This window comes from Rhinopithecus roxellana, chromosome 4, assembly GCF_007565055.1.
Source record: "Rhinopithecus roxellana isolate Shanxi Qingling chromosome 4, ASM756505v1, whole genome shotgun sequence".
Taxonomy (NCBI): domain Eukaryota; kingdom Metazoa; phylum Chordata; class Mammalia; order Primates; family Cercopithecidae; genus Rhinopithecus; species Rhinopithecus roxellana.
Window position 1 is genome coordinate 38,281,029 of NC_044552.1, and position 17,629 is coordinate 38,298,657.

The 17,629-nt window shown below is 42.5% G+C and overlaps 1 protein-coding gene across 2 annotated transcripts in view; it reads left to right on the top strand.

Moving 5' to 3' along the window:
• The window catches only part of SPATS1 (spermatogenesis associated serine rich 1), a 32,405-nt gene extending 18,095 nt beyond the window's left edge, over positions 1–14,310 (top strand). For both annotated transcript variants that reach the window (XM_030929017.1, XM_010369780.2), the window contains 4 exons: positions 5,178–5,298; positions 6,828–6,890; positions 13,496–13,611; positions 14,182–14,310. In XM_030929017.1, the coding sequence (XP_030784877.1) occupies positions 5,178–5,298; positions 6,828–6,890; positions 13,496–13,611; positions 14,182–14,210 (329 nt within the window). In that variant the 3' untranslated portion in view covers positions 14,211–14,310. The remainder of the gene's footprint in view (positions 1–5,177; positions 5,299–6,827; positions 6,891–13,495; positions 13,612–14,181) is intronic.
• Positions 14,311–17,629: the final 3,319 nt, after the last annotated feature.

Here is a 17,629-nt window from a genome sequence, read left to right on the forward strand (position 1 = left end):
GCTGGGACTACAGGCATGTGCCACCATGCCTGGCTGATTTTTCTATTTTTAGTAGAGACAGGGTTTCTCCATGCTGCCCAGGCCAGTCTCAAACTCCTGGGCTCAAGCGATCAGCCGGCCTTGGCCTCTCAAAGTGCTGGTATTACAGGTGTGAGCCACTGCAGCCAGCCTACCCTGCACTCTTGAGCTGCAAGTGCCTATCAAAAGTAAACGGGATTATCATAATGACCCAAATCTTAATCTTCACTTATCACTACCCTCCTGGCTCAAAAGTAAGCCACCTTATCCTGACCTACCTACTTTCCTTCCTTCCTTTTTCCTTTCCTCCCTGCCTCTCTCCATCCCTTCATTTCTTCTTTCCCTTCTTCCTTTAGGGTTTTATAAATACTGAGTAAATGCAATGATATATTTATGAAACATTTGTTGACTATATAGAATGAAATATAAGATATACTTATATTATACTTGTGTTCTTTTACTCCATTTAAGACATAAAATATTAACTTTATATGTGAAGCCTCCAATATCCTCTTCCCTGAATATTCCATCTTTCCTCCCCCAACTCCAGTGGTAATCCATATTTTTTTAAAGAAAAACTTATCAGGTAAATTTTCAAACAATAGCATAATGAAACCCAATGTACTCATCCATTTAGCTTCAATAATGATCAATACCTGGCTAACTTGTTTCATCATTACCCCTCCTCCCAGGGATTATTTTAAAGCAAATTTCAGACATCATATTATTTCATCTCTAAATATATCATATGTGTCTCTGAAAAATAAGGATTATTTTATTAACATAACCACAATTCCATGTCCTAATATCATATTTTAAAAAATCAACAGTAATTCCTTAATATATTCAGTGTCCAAATATCCTATTATTTCATAAATGCCATAATTTAAAATATTTAGTTTGTTTGGATCAGGATCCAAGTAAGGTCCACAGATTGAAATTGGTTGGTACGTTTCTTAATTTTTTTTCAATATATAGGTCCTCCCTCCTTTTTTCTTGCAATATGTTTGGTGAAGAAACTAGGCCTTGTCCTGTAGTATTGACCACAATCAGGACTTTGCTGATTACATCACTTGGTATCATTTAACAGGTTCCTCTTTCCTGTGTACTTCCTGTGAAGCGGTAGTTGGATCTACAGGCTTGATTCATTTTAGTATGGTTACTTCTTAGGTGATGTACAGTGACTTCTTTAAACATCAAATGCAATGGTCTTTTTCCATTTCTTCTCTTCCTTGATCTCACTGCAGCACTCTATACTGTCAAGCTTGACACTGGACACTTCTTCCTTTGTGAAATTCTCTCCCCACTCTTTCTTTCTCTTCCTTCCTTCCTTCCTTCCTTCCTTCCTTCCTTCCTTCCTTCCTTCTTCTCCCTTCCCTCCTTCCCTCCTTTCTTTCTTTCTCTTTCTCTTTTCTTTTCTTTTCTTTACTTTCTTTCTTTCTTTCTTTCTTTCTTTCTTTCTTTCTTTCTTTCTTTCTTTCTTTCTTTCTTTCTTTCTTTCTTTCTTTCTTTCTTTTTCTTTCTTTCTTGCTTTGCTTTGCTTTCTTGCTTTCTTTCTTGCTTTCTCTCTTTCTTTCTCTTTTTTGACACAGAGTCTCACTGTGTCACCCAGGCTAGAGTGCAGTAGCGTGACCCTGGCTCACTGCAACCTCTGCCCCCCGGGTTCAAGCAATTCTCATGTCTCAGCCTCCTGGAGTAGCTGCGATTGCAGGCATGTGCAACCATAGCCAGCTAATTTTTGTATTTCAGTAGAGACGGGGTTTCACCATGTTGGCCAGGCTGGTCTCAAACTCCTGACCTCAAACACCTGCCTTGGCCTCCCAAAGTGCTAGGATTACAGGTATGAGCCACCACTCCCGGCTGCCACTCATTATTTCTTGGATGAGATGAAGAGGCAGGCTTAGGGACTGCCAACCAGCTGCCATTTTAAACTGGAATGCAACGCATTATTGTATTAAAAAAATCAATCAAAATATCTTTAAATAATGGTTGAATGTGATCCATCAACCATAACCAGGATATTGGTGGAGTTCCCTAAAGGCCTAGTTGTTGCCACAGAACAAAATGCCATCTATGATTGTAGGTGGTAGGGAAATGGGTCTGAAAATATAATTTTCTATCGTGTAGCTCTTCCTACAGTACCGCATATTGTATTAGTCAGAATAGGATAGATTCTGCCACAGTAACAATCCCTGAAATTTCAGCAGCTTAAGCACTAAAGTTTGCTCCTTTCTCTTATAAAGTCCACTGTGGATCCAGCAGCTCTCCAGGGCAGTTCCTTTCCAAGAATCCTGTCTGCTTTTATCTGTGACCTTTCCGTCTCAACCTGTGGCTTCTAAGATTGCCATAGAAGGGGAAAGAGAAAATGCTGGAAGGTTTTTCACTTCAGCTCCTTAAATGCTTCTTTTTAAAGGTGGTACATATCATCTCTGCTCACAGTCTATCAGTCAGAACATGGCTCTACCTAAGTGCATTGGGGCACTGAAATGTGGGGCAGACTAAGTTATTTGGTGAACAGTTCACTCCCTCATATGGTTATTTGTCTCTAAATGTATGTGTCCCATTTTCTACCTCCTGAATGTCTTTACATCCAGGAAATTGGATGGTCTGTATAAAAACAAACAAGCATTAGAACTGATCATGCGGTGTTATGGGTCCATCAGCTATTGATGCATAGTGGCCAGCACTTTGGGCTGACACCTGTTTTGGTGAGCTATCCAGAAATTATACCAAGGCCCCATATGGTACCTAATGGCTTAAACAAATGTGTTATCTTAGAAGTGTTGCTTGGGAGATTTTTCCCCTAAAAGTAACACCTTATGCGGATACCACACCATTGGCTCTTTTTCTTCCTCCTGATGTTATCTTGTGATATCTTTTACGATAGTCTTTTTTTTTTTTTTGGAGACAGAGTTTCACTCTTGTTGTCCAGGCTGGAGGGCAATGGTGCAATCTCGGCTCACTGCAACCTCCGCCTCCCAGGTTCAAGTGATTCTCCTGCCTCAGCCTCCTGAGTGGCTACGATTACAGGCATGCGCCACCATGCCCAGTTAATTTTGTATTTTTAGTGGAGATGGGGTTTTACCATGTTGATCAGGCTGGTCTCAAACTCCTGACGTCAAGTGATCCACCTGCCTCGGCCCACCCAAAGTGCTGGGATTACAAGCGTGAGCCACTGCGCCTGGCCACCATAGTCTATTTCTAGGTGTTCTCCTTAGACCACCTATATCATATTCAACTTGTGAGTTTATTAAAAATGCTGGTTCTGGGAGCTACTAGAGATCTTCTGAAACAGAATTTCTTGGGTTAAAGGTTGCATTTTAAACAAGTTTCCTAGGTGATTTTCAGTTGTGCTAAAATTTTGGAACCACTCTTCTATAGTAGATGGCATTTACTGCCTTGTAGTGTTACGTTTGTCTTTACAAATGTCTCCCCATCTAGATAAGATTCCCTGGGGAGAAGTTTATACCTTAGCTATATAGCAATCATAACTTCCAGATTAAAAAATAATTGGGATGAGGGGTATTAGTCCAGTTCTGATTTCAAATAATAATAATTGCTACTATTTCTTGAGTGCTTGTTATGTGCTCATATCATTATTATTTAGTATTCATGATAACTCTGCAAAGTAACCATTTGAAATAAACAGTTTATACATGAGGTTACAAAGGCTTAGGAAGGTTAAATAAATAGCTCAAGGGCACAGAACCAGAAATTGCAGGAGTGAGTATGAACTCAGGTGCGACTGACTCCAAAGTCCAAATCCTTCCCACCACCTCTTGTTAACACCCGACTCTTACTTGTCAGTGCCCTGGTTTGGCATTCAAAAGGTTTTGGATTTACTATATATTTAATTAATTAATTAATTAAAAATTTGAGACTGAGTCTTATTCTGTTTCCCAGGCTGGAGGCGTGTGGCATGATCTTGGCTTACTGCAACCTCCGTTTCCCAGGTTTAAGTGATTCTCCTGCCTCAGCCTCCCGAGTAACTGGGATTACAGGCATGTGCCACCACACCTAGCTAATTTTTGTATTTTTAGTAGAGATAGGGTTTCACTGTGTTGGTCAGGTTGGTCTAGAACTCCTGGCCTCAAGGGGATTCAGTGTATATTTTAAACCTCCACTCTCTCTGCTTTGAATCCTCAGCATCTCATACCCAGCAGGCACTCGATGCATGGGTGTAGCTGCATGGGTGTATTTCACTACACAGAAGAGCTAATCAAAAGTGTAATACAGTCAGTTATTGAAAAGGTTTTTGAAAGAGAAAGATAAAAAATTAAATACTACGCTAGCCCAAGAACTCCCACCTGTCACGCTGATGGCTTTTCGGAGTTAGCTAGAAGAATCTGGGTGCGTGGCAAAGATGGAGGTCATGCTTCCAGCCTTGTGTCCCTGCTTCCTGAGCCCAAGGGTGGTGAGTCTCCTAGTCCAGGCTTGTTCTCTTATGAGATGCATCTGGTGTCAAGTGTGTGGGTTGATTTATTTATTTTATTTTTAATTTTAAGTTTTTAATAGGCCATTTTAAGGACTTTAAGTATGTGGGTTTAAATGATCACCCTGCATTAGGCAGATGCCTTCCACTCCCGTAATTAGTTTCTTGTTCCTGGGGCTTTAGCAGGGGCTGAGCTGGGTGTACAAGCTTCTGCCGAGTAATCTTGCTCTTCTCTGGGAAGCCACCTCCCACTGCTGCATGGCCCTAGTCCTTGAGGCAGAAGGAGCAAGACATCCTTAGTTGGTTTCCTTCCCAGACCCAGTCAGAGAGGCAGAGCCCCAGGGACATTTGTTTCTTGGGCTTCCTAAGACTCAGGGATTCAAAGTGCACTAATGCTCAGGAATCAAGAGATTTTTAGGTCAGAGATTTTTGGATCATTGCAAAGAGACCTCTGATTCACCTTATATTTTAAACCAAAGCACTCCATCTGAGTCTAACAATTCTTTTCCAGGGTGAGGTAGTTATAACAACACTTTTTGGAAAATGTCCCAAACATAGGCTCATTTCCTTAAGACAAGATAATCACAAACAGAACTTTGAGAAACTTTTATGTAATTTATAATAAATTACTAAAATATCCTATTTCCATTGTCATGCCAATACTTACAGCAAATCTGTGGATCATCTTCAGCCCTTGTATGATTTTGTTTTCAAACCTTCTCCACAGATATTGATCCCAGGAATGGAATCCCAAAGTCAACTCCAGGGGATAATCCATATATGTACCCAGAACAGAGTAAAGGCTTCCACAAGGCAGGATCAACGCTCCCACCAGTGAATTTTTCAACGTAAGTGTATGTTAATACTAGCATTATATAGTTAACTTTAAAGGAATTGTGTCTCTCTACTACACAGAAATTATATTTTAAAAGGGATAGATGTCAACAAGATGTGATTGGATGAAAATTCCTTGAAAAGCTCATCTTTAGTTAATTAGTGTCTGCACACATGCATGTGTATAATTAAAATTGCACACAGGACTTGGACTACAAAAAAGTGGTTGTTAATTTTGTTCCTATCTCTATTATCACAGATTTGAAAGCTTTTAAATTTTCATACTGAATCAGATTGTTGGCCGTAGTGACTACTATGTGGGTGGACTTAAACTTGGAAATAAACTTAGACCAAAGTGATGGAGAAAAATGGGAGGATCATTACATTAAAAGAAAAATAGTTGGTGTATTACTTTTTTTTTTTTTTTTTGAGAAGGAGTCTTGCTCTGTCACCCTGGCTGGAGTGCAGTGGTGTGATCTCGGCTCACTGCAAGCTCCGCCTCCCGGGTTCACGCCATTCTCCTGTCTCAGTCTCCCAAGTAGCTGGGACTACAGGTGCCTGCCACCATGCCCGGGTAATTTTTTGTATTTTTAGTAGAGACGGGGTTTCACCATGTTAGCCAGGATGGTCTCGATCTCCTGACCTTGTGACACACCTGCCTTGGCCTCCCAAAGTGCTGGGTAGTTGGTGTATTAACATTTAAAACATTGTTTTAAAAAATTAACCATGTGAAATATAATGATGCTGACTAAAAATGATCACAACTAAAATCTGTGGGCCAGGGGCGGTGGCTCACACCTATAACCCCAGCCCTTTAAGAGGCCAAGTGGGGGCGGATCACCTGAGGTCAGGAGTTCCAGACCAGCCCGGCCAACATGGTAAAACCCTGTGTCTACTAAAAATACAAAAATTAGCTGGGCACGGTGGCAGATGCCTGTAATCTCAGCTACTCAGGAGGCTGAGGCAGGAGAATTATTTGAACCTGGGAGATGGAGGTTGCAGTGAGCTGAGATTGCAGCACCACACTCTAGCCTGGGCGACAGAACGAGTGAGACTCCATCTCAAAATAAACAAAATAAAATAAAATAAAATCTGTGGGCCAGGCACAGTGGCTCATGCCTGTAATCCTAGCACTTTGAGAGGCTGAGGCTAGAGGGTTGCTTTAGCCCAGGCGTTCCAGACCTACCTGGGCAACATGAAAAAACCCCTTCTCTACAAAAATACAAAAAATTAGCTGGGCATGGTGGTGCATGCCTATAATCCCAGCTATTTGGGAGGCTGAGGTGGGAGGATCACCTGAGCCTGAAAGGTTGAGGCTGCAGTGAGCTGAGATTGTGCCATTGCACTCTAGCCTTGGGGACAGAGTGAGACCCTGTCTCAAAACATAAATAAAATAAAATAAAATTTGCGGTTCTTACAGTTTTGAAGTCCATACTTGAAAATTAAAATCGGAAAACAGGACATTCTATTGAATGCAATGATGTATTGATCTCTTTGCTGTAGATGGCATACCAGTTTTATGATTGCCTTTTCTGTTTTTCAGAGTACCTTATGAAAAGAAATTTGATACATTTATTCCGCTTGAGCCTCTTCCACAAATTCCCAAGTGAGTTCTCTTACCATGTTTTGTGCTATCCCATCTTCATGAAATATCAATTATTTTATTATTTCCTCCTGCAGAGGAGCAGGTAGATAACCAGGACACAGGGCCCTTTTGAATCCCAGCAGGAGGGTGGGGCAGTTTGTAAGGAAGGTGTTTGGATAGACACTCTGTAGAGTCTGCAATTGGGATGGTCACATATTCAACAGACATAACTGACAAACTACCAGATGCCATGTGTTGTGCTAGCCATGCACAATAGGAGAGTTCACATGGAACAAAAAGACAGGGTTCCTGATTCCTAGAACATGAGTATTTTGGGAAAGAAAGACACATACTTAAATGATTGCAACTGGGGAGAATGGTTAGAGTTTCAAGAGGCAGAAATAAAGCTAACAGAGCACTTCTGTGTTTGAGGGAAATATCGTTCCTTTAATTTCATACTTTTGCTTCACTCCATTCTGAACCTCATGCATTTACCTAAGCTGGTTTCTGACCGATAAAGATATATTTTCTTTTCTTTCTTTCTTTTTTTAACTTTCTAATACAAAGCAGTCTCATATGAGTGGGCATGTGTCTCAGGGTCTGACCCACTCTGGAATTCAGTGGGAATAAAAGCTTTTTATTCCAAACTTGAGATTTTTAATGTCTTTATTATGTTGCATTGTTACTTATGGCACACGATTAGGACTTCTCATGTCTGTACTTTACATTTTTAATAAACACTATTCTAGAATATTCCAAATAATAGCAATTGCCTAAATTTCATCATCATCCTACTCAACTATTTTAGCTTTTGTACATTACTGTTCATATGCAAATATGTTTTTACATGTATAAACCCCAGAATACCAATTAGTCGGGTTTTCCTAAAAAGAAAGGTTAATTTTTTTTTTTTTTTTTGAAGAAGTACAAAGTGACTGGGTGCAGTGGCTCACACCTGTAATCCCAGCACTTTGGGAGGCCAAGGCAGGGGGACTGCTTGAAGCCAAGAGATTGAGACCTGGCATGGGCAACATAGTGAGACCCTATCTCTACAAAAAAATTTTTTTAAAAAATTAGCCAGGCATAGTGGTATGCAACTGTAGTCCTAGGTACTTGGGAGGCTGAGGCAGGAGGGTTTCTTGAGTCTATGAGTTCGAGGCTGCAGTGAGCTATGATTGTGCTATGCACTCCAGCCTAGGTGACAGAGCAAAACGCTGTCTCAAATTAAAAAAAAAAAAAAAAGAGAGAATTCGATCAGCATATTCCTCTGTGCTATGGTTAATAAGACAATTGGGAGACATGGACCCTTTCCTCAGGGACAGTCACCCTAATGAAAAAGTCTACTAACCAGTTAGTCATGGCAGAAGCGACAAAGGCTTCTGTTGCTGGATTTAGCATTTATTGTTTCCTAGTTCTCTGTTTTGTTCTGTAGTGTCTAATTTGCTGTTAATCCCATCCAGTGATTATGTATTTTGATCTTTAGAAATTCTGTTTGATTCTTTTTTATATCTATTTATATCTATTGTTCTTTCCTATTTTCATGTTTTCCTTAAGTACTTGGACATAGTAATAACTGTTCAAAGATTTTTGTTTGCCGGCCGGGCGCGGTGGCTCACGCCTGTAGTCCCAGCACTTTGGGAGGCCGAGGCAGGCGGATCACGAGGTCAGGAGATCAAGACCATCCTGGCTAACACGGTGAAACCCCGTCTCTACTAAAAATACAAAAAATTAGCTGGGCGTGGTGGCGGGTGCATGTGGTCCGAGCTACTTGGGAGGCTGAGGCAGGAGAATCACTTGAACCTGGGAGGCGGAGGTTGCAGTGAGCTGAGATCACACCACTGCACTCCAGCCTGGCAACAGAGTGAGACTCCATCTCAAAAAAAAAAAAAATGATTTTTGTTTGCTAATTCTATTATTTGTGTCATTTCTGGGTGTGTTTCTGCTGACTGATTTTTTTCCTGATTATGGGTCACATTTTCCTGCTTCCTGGTATGTCTAGTAATTTTTATTTGGATACTGGACATTATAATCTTATATTGTTGAGTATTTGGATTTTGTTGTCTTCTTTTATTTTTTATTTTAATATTATTATTATTTTTTAGATGGAGTCTCACTCTGTCGCCAAGTTGGAGTGCAGTGGCGCAATCTGGGCTCACTGCAACCTCCATCTCCCAGGTTCAAGGGATTCTCCTGCCTCAGCCCCCGGAGTGGCTGAGATTACAGGCACGTGCCACCACGCCCAGCTAATTTTTGTATTTTTAGTAGAGATGGGGTTTCACCATGTTGGCCAGGATGGTTTCAATCTCCTGACTTCGTGATCCACCTGCCTTGGGCTCCCAAAGTGCTGGGATTACAGGTGTGAGCCACTGCGCCCGGCCTTGTCTTTTTTTAAAGAGTGCTGGGCTTTGCTGTAGCAGGCAGTTAAGTCACTTCCCGTTTGGTTTGATTCTTTTAAGGCTTGTTTTCAAGCTTTGTTAGGGCATGTCTAAAGTAGTCTTTAGGGATAGTTTAATTCCATTACTAAGTAAGATGTGGCCCTTTTAGAGTCTCTACTGAATGCCTTGAGTGACCAATGAGGAGTCTTCACTTTGGTTGGTGGGAACTAAAATGATTTTTAGCCCTTTGTGAGCCCATTCAGTTCCCAGTCACTCTATTGTCTGATCTTGTGGAGTTCCACCCTGCACATGTGTGTCTTAATATTCAGCAAAGACTCGAAGGAAGTGCCATGTGAATTTCTTAATTTCATTTTTTTGTATAGTTCCTTCTTCCCCAGAACTCTGCCCTGCAGCTTCCAGCCCTCCAAGACTCTGTGAACTCAGATCTTCGGCTCCTCAGACTCATAGAGAATGCCATGCTCTGTGTAGGATTGCTCATCCTACGCTGTGGTCTTGAATGCGCCGCCAGGCAAAAGCTGGGTGATTCCAGGGCTCTTTTCATTTGCTTTCCTTTTCTTTAGGATCACAATCCTGCGCTGCCTGTTGTCTCATTCTGAAAACTGTTATTTCATACATTTTGTCCAGTTTTCTACTTGTTTAAGTCAGGAGAGTAAATCTGATCCCTGCTACTTCATTATGGCTGGAATTATTATCTATGAATAAAAATGTTATTATCCATCATCTATTAATAAAAATTGTAGTTTTTTCCCCAAGTTATTTGATGAATCAGTTTTGTACTATTCCATCACTCTCATCAAAGTTATTCATATCTTTAAATAGTGTAGTAATTGTGCTTGGAAATTTAAGAATGTTAACTCTGCAAATGCAACAATCCACCTTTAAAATAAGAACAAAACCTGATAACCAGAACCAGATAAAGTTGCCAAGTCTTCTCTAGTTAGCTAGTGACAGAGAGAGCCAGAATTAGAATAAAAATTAGGGAGGTAAGATTACTTATTGAAAAGGTCCCTATAATGTGCAGTACATTTACAGGGATTAGTCAACTCAGCAGATATCTTTTGAGTACCATTTATGCACTTGATCTACAGGAGAAATGGGAAGGTGGTGAGGTAATGGAGGCAGGGATCACAAAGATGAATAAGATATGATATTTGTTTCAAGGCTCATTGTCTGTTGTGGGGAGAGACCACTAGATGAGTAATCATAAAACAATTGAAAGCAAATATGATACAATGTGTACCTAGAGGAAAGACATGTGGGGAAGTTGGGGACCTGTTGCAGAGGGGGTGGTATTTGATCTGGCTCCTACATGAGGCATTGCAATTAATGTATCTTCCAAGGACAAAGTATTGTGGGATGCATCTATATTAGGTCACTTAATATTTATTTTTACATTTCCATGTGTGCTTGAAAAGAAAGTGTATTCCATTTAATCAGGATGGAAAGTTAGATACATACTCAGAAGACTGACTTTATTGGTTCCGTTGTTTAGCCCCTATACTTCCTTTTTTTTGTTCACTTGGCCTAGTTTGGATTGAGAGTTAGTGTGAGAGTTAGGGTGTCTGAATATTAGCGTTTAGACTATTTTTGTTGTTAATTGTGTCTTTTAGCATTATAAAAGTATCTTTATTTTTCTCATTTAATACTTTCTGTCCTAAAGTATACCTAGCCAGTTATTAAGATTCTAATTCTTTTTTTTTTTTTTTTTTTTTTGAGACGGAGTCTCGCTCTGTCGCCCAAGCTGGAGTGAAGTGGCCCGATCTCAGCTCACTGCAAGCTCCACCTCCCGGGTTCACGCCATTCTCCTGCCTCAGCCTCCCGAGTAGCTGGGACTACAGGCGCCCGCCACCTCGCCCGGCTAGTTTTTGTATTTTTTAGTAGAGACGGGGTTTCACCGTGTTAGCCAGGATGGTCTCGATCTCCTGACCTTGTGATCCGCCCGTCTCGGCCTCCCAAAGTGCTGGGATTACAGGCTTGAGCCACCGCGCCCGGCAAGATTCTAATTCTTACTTTACTTTATTTGCATCTGACCTTTGCCCATTCTTTTTGCTCATTCTTTAGCTTTTGAAGCACTTTGCTTTTTAGTGTAGAATTGGATTTTGCTGTGTGAGCCAGCTTGAAAATATTTTCTGTAAGTCAGGTGAATTAGGCCACTTGCATTTATTGATTAGACTGATATATTTGATTTCAGTTCTGTTACATTATTTGTTACATTTATTATGTGTACTGTATTATATTTACTGCGAGTCTTTCAGTGTTTTCTTTGATTGCTTCAACAAAGGTTGAAAAATGCTTTCTTTTGATATTTAGAAATGCTTGTGTTCTTATTCTAGTAGTTCTTTATGCTAGTATCTTTATACATTGCCCTTAGTCCTGCTTTTCTTTTCTTTTTTTGAGATGGAGTCTCACTCTGTCACCCAGGCTGGAGTGCAGTGGCGTGATCTCGGCTCACTGTAACTTCCACCTCCTGAGTTTAAGCGATTCTCCTGCCTCAACCTCCTGAGTAGCTGGGATTACAGGCACATGCCACAACGCCTGGCTAATTTTTGTATTTTTAGTAGAGACACGGTTTCACCATGTTGGTCAGGCTGGTCTCGAACTCCTGACCTTGTGATCCACCTGCCTCGGCCTCCCAAAGTGCTGGGATTACAGGCGTGAGCCACCACGCCCGGCAGTCCTGCTTTTCTTATTTGGGCTTCTACTACTTGGCTTGTTGGCTTTAAGTCATAACTTTGACTTTCACCAATTACCTATTTGGTAACCATCCTCTTCTTTCTTGCAGGGACTTCCCTACCCCCAGCAGTTTTATAAGGGCATTTTGCCAATTGTGGTATATTTCTCCTCTAAAGCACAAGAATTCTAGCTCCCAAAAGATGAAAACATTCTGCATCTCCCTGCTCTAACTCATCCCAGAGCCACACTTCCTACTACCTATTGGACCACACCCAGCCCAGAAATGCCCTTTCAAGTCTCAGTGGCTCTGGGAAGACTCTGGGTGTCTGCATTAGCCAAGGTCCCAGCAGAAAACAGAAAGCACACTCAGCTGGGATTCTGAAGACAGCTTAAGGAGAGGGACTACTTATGGATGTGTGGGCAGGGTTGGGGGAACCCACATGGGAGGGTGAAGCACCCAGAGGCTCGTGACAGTGGGAAGCGTTACTACTCCTGGGTCTGAGCAGCAAGAAGAGGGATCACGGTTTGCAGAACAGTAAGCACTGGAACTCTGGGAGAAGGGCTGCCCAACAGGAGCTGTGGCACTGCCAGAATTGGGGTGCCTTGGGAGATAGGACATCAGGGGAGGAGCTAGGTAAGAAATGCCCTAATTTCTGTCCACCTTCTGATCTCCTGTTGGTGCCATCAGCCAAACCCAGCTCAAAGGTGGAAGCACGGGTGGGGATGGTGGTTCATGCCTGTAATCCCAGAACTTTGGGAGGCCAAGGTGGTAGGATCACCTGGAGTCAGGAGTTCAAGACCAGCCTGACCAACATGGTAACGCCCAGTCTTTACTAAAAATACAAAAATTAGCTGGGCATGATGGCATGTGCCTGTAGTCCCAGCTACTTGGGAGGCTGAAGCAGGAGAGTCATTGAACCCGGGAGGCAGAGGTTGCAGTGAGCAGAGATTGCACCACTGCACTCCAGCCTAGGTGACAGAGCAATACTCTGTCTCAAAAAAACAAAACAAAAAGAAATGTGGACTGGATGTAGTGGCTCACACCTGTAATCCCAGCACTTTGGGAGTCCAAGGCAGGTGAATTACCTGAGGTCAGAAGTTCGAGACCAGCTTGACCAACAAGGTGAAACCCCGTCTCTACTAAAAATACAAAAATTAGCTGGGTGTGCAGGCGTGTGCCTGTAGTCCCAGCTACTCAGGAGGCTGAGGCAGGAGAATTGCTTGAATCTGGGAGGTGGAGGTTGCAGTGAGCCGAGATTGCGCCACTGCATTCCAACCTGGACAATGGAGTGAGACTGAGTTTCAAAAAAAAAATGTGGAGGCACGGAGGAGCCCAGGTGATACTAGCTGTAAGGTCAGCATCTTGGCAGAGAAGGGCTGAACAAGAGCTGGGTTTAAGGCAGGGGCAAATTGTGAACAACTAACATATTTTATTTTGAAGCTGGTCTCCTAAATTGGAGGTCTTTTTACTTTTGGAGCATATAATGCCTTATCCGCTGTTGGTGTTTGTAAATTTTGCATCAAACTGAAACTCAGGGTGTTGTCTTCTTACCACAGCTTGCCTTTCTGGGTGAAGGAGAAGGCTAACAGTTTGAAGAATGAGATACAAGAGGTTGAGGAGCTCAACAACTGGCAGCCAGCAGTGCCCTTAATGCACATTCTGCTCCTTCCTGGTGGGTTAAAGAACCTTCAAAGAATAGTGTAAAAACTGGAGGAGTCCACCGGGCATGGTGGCTCACTCCTGTAATCCCAGCACTTTGGGAGGCTGAGGCGGGCAGATCACAAGGTCGGGAGTTCAAGACAAGCCTGACCAACATGGTGAAACCCCGTCTCTACTAAAAATACAAAAATTAGCCAGGCGTGGTGGCACACGCCTGTAATCCCAGCTACTCGGGAGGCTGAGGCAGGAGAATCGCTTGAACCCAGGAGGTGGAGGTTGCAGTGAGCTGAGATTGTGCCACTGCACTCCAGCCTGGGCAACAGAGCGAGACTTTGCCTCAAAAACAAACAAACAAACAAACAAACAAAAACAAAACTGGGGGAGTCCAGAAGAACAGGCTTTTGAGAGGCTTCACAATGGAAAGGAGGGCAGGCAAAGTATCTCCCGGAGTGGACGTGTCTTCTGTCCTGAGGTGGTCTCATGGGTAGATGTCATAGCCAAGCAATGAGGGTTGAGTGTATTGGTTGAGAATTGTTAGTTTTGTAATGGAAGAAAACCTTTAACTCCATGCCTCTATCCACAGGTGCTTTGGACTTTCCAAGACAATCCTGAGCATAAACAGGCCCACAAAACATGTACTGACTGCACTCTGGCGAGCCTTTTCCAGTTGATGGTTTTTCTCTTGTGACTGTTCTAAATTCAATGTTTGACCTTATGAGGAAGTGTTGTGCTTTGCTTTTTTAAAACTTTATATTTTGAAAACTTTCACATTTACAGAAAAGTTGCAAGAATTGTACAACAAACACCTGCATATCCTTCACATAGATTCTATCAATGTTAACATTTGTTCAAACTTTCTCTCTCTCGCAATATTACAATTACCATTTTGCTGAACTCTTTGAGAGTGAGTGGCAGATATTGTAATGCTTTACACCTGTATACCAACATATCTCAGCATGTATCTCCTAAGGTCAAGGATGTTGTCTAACAACCACAACATAAATATCAAACTCATGGAATTTAACACTGATAAAATATTATTAATATTTAGTCCACATTCAGTTTTAGTAAATTATATTTAGTTTTCTAAGGATGCCCTCAAATCAATCATAAATACAGACATTATGTGAGTGTCTTAGCCTGTTCAGGCTGCTATAACAAAATACCATAAACAGAATGGCTTATAAACAATAGGAATTTATTTCTCACAGTTCTGGAGGCTGGGAAGTCCAAGCTCAGGGTGCCAGCAAGTTCAGTGTCTGCTGAGGGCCAGCCTTCCGGCTCATAGACAGTACCTTCTTGCTGTGTCCTCATATGATAGAAGGGGTGAGCTAGTCCTCTGGGGTCTCTTTTACAAGGGCACTAGTCTCATTCATGAGGGCTCTGATCTCTTGACCTAATCGCCTCCCAATGACCTTATCTCCTAATACTATCACCTCGGGGATTAGGTTTCAACATATGCATTTTGGGGTGGGGAGGACAAACATTTAGACCATAGCAGTGAACTTTCATTGCTTTTGGTAAAACCGTTTTCATTTTATTAATACCTTTCGGAATGTTTCTCTAATGTTAACTTGGTACATGTCAGAAAAACATGAAGGCTGGATCTATACCAGGTAAGTAATACTGTTGCTCTGTAGCTGCATTCCCCACTTCAGTATTGCCTATCTACAATAGCCAAGCAGGGTGAGAGCTCAGTGACCACCAGTCATGAGTTTTAGGGCCTCCTGTCAATCAGACAAGAAGCAAACATTTGGAGGAAAAGGTGAAAACAAAAGCTGCCTCACAGGCTCTGACACAGTCAAACTGATGACTCTCGGCATTTTTATAGCCAATCTCTTTCTCCACTAGGGGACCCCACTGACTGACTAATGAGGGCTGCAGATCTAGTCTCCCCAAAACCTTAAAGTGGAAAGAGATTGTGGCCCATGCTGAGACTTAACGTGTCTATGACATGAGCATGATTTATTTCCCAAAATGTCTGTTGTTTCCAGTCACAGCCAAAGTGAATGAAGCAGGTTTAGAACATAATACATATAGCCAGGTGTGGTGGCTCATGACTGGAATCCCAGCACTTTTGGAGACCGAGGCAGGCGAATCACTTGAGGTCAGGAGTTCCAGACCAGCCTGGTCAACACAGCGAAACCCTGTCTCTACTAAAATTACAAAAATTAGCCAGGCATGATGGTGGGTGCCTATAATCCCAGGTACTTGGGAGGCTGAGCCAGGAGAATTGCTTGAACCCAGGAGGTGGAGGTTGCAGTGAGCCAAGACCATGCCATTGCACTCCAGCCTGGTCGACAAGAGCGAAACTCCATCTCAAAAACAAAGAAACAAACAAAAACCACAATGCATTCATGGCACCTTCATATGTGCCTCTAGACTAACTGGCAGAGAGCATGGTGTCTACCGCCAGCGCTGTGCCTGACCACTCCTTGGGTTAACATCAGGATACATCTGTGCTACTCCTCTGGCCCCTGGGTCACAGGCCCACCCCTGCTCCTAATATAATAATTAAAAAGAAAACCAAATAATTTTTAAAAAGACAGAGGCTGCCAAGAGATTTTTCCAGAACACATTAACTTCTGAAAAAATAATAATTTTTTGTGCCTCTATTACTTAAATATAAAAAAGTCGGCCGGGCACGGTGGCTCAAGCCTGTAATCCCAGCACTTTAGGGAGGCCGAGACGGGCGGATGACGAGGTCAGGAGATCGAGACCATCCTGGCTACCACGGTGAAACCCCGACTCTACTAAAAAAAATACAAAAAGCTAGCCGGGCGAGGTGGCGGGCGCCTGTAGTCCCAGCTACTCGGGAGGCTGAGGCAGGAGAATGGCGTAAACCCGGGAGGTGGAGCTTGCAGTGAGCTGAGATCCGGCCACTGCACTCCAGCTCGGGCGACAGAGCAAGACTCCGTCTCAAAAAAAAAAAAAAAAAAAAAGTCTTCCTTCCCTCTAGTCAACAACAACGCCCCACCCCTAAAAAAAAAGTCAACTGCAACCACCATGTGGGTTAGTAATGGAGGACACAATATAGAACAAAGAAAAGATTCTGCAGAGATTTCCTGATGGGATTATCTAGGTGGCACAGGAAACTGCTCTCAGAAGGTTCCCTGGTGTTTTGGAAGGCGGGTGTCCTACACCATAAATATATTAAGAAAAACAACTGGCTGGACAAGGTGGCTCATGCCTGTAATCCCAGCACTTTGGGAGGCCGAGGCAGGCAGATCACGAGGTCAGGAGATCGAGACCATCCTGGCTAACACGGTGAAACTCTGTCTCTACTAAAAACATACAAAAAATTAGCCAGGCATGGTGGCAGATGCCTTTGGTCCCAGCTACTCGGGAGGCTGAGGCAGGAGAATGGTGTGAACCCGGGAGGAGGAGCTTGCAGTGAGCCGAGATTGTGCCGCTGCACTCCAGCCTGGGTGACAGAGCGAGACTCCGTCTCAAAAAAAAAAAAAAAAGAACAACCAAAATATAGCTTTAGAAGGTTTGGAGTAGTCTCTAGGTTTCAAAGAGGTCTATATAATTCCTAGATGCTGCTCTAAGTAGATATGATTTGATTCCTTTTTCTTTTAATCTAGGACGCAGAAACCATGAGTAAAAAAAAAAACAAAAACAAAAAAACCCCACACAACTGTTAGATGATTGAACTTCTGGAGTTACAGGACTACATTTCATCCCCTGAAAATCAGGGAAGTTTTCACTGGATCTGGTGTTCTCTGTGGGTACATCTCGATGGCCAAGCCTTATTCCACGGCACCTCAACAGCTGGCAGGGAGAGTTCCACTGCCAACTTCGGACAGCATCAGTATGTCTGTGTGTGTTTGGGAGACAAAGGCATAGAAAAGGCCACTTGGGAAAAATATGTGCATATCACAGCTGTTCCAGCTTTTGCTTCTTTCCAGCTGTTCTAGCTTTTCTTTTGCTTCTTTCCAGCTGTTTCAGCTTTAGCTTCTTTCTGCTACAAAGAGGTTGAACCTGTTAGATGTAAAGATCCCCTTCACCTCACTGTAGGGTCTTTGGTA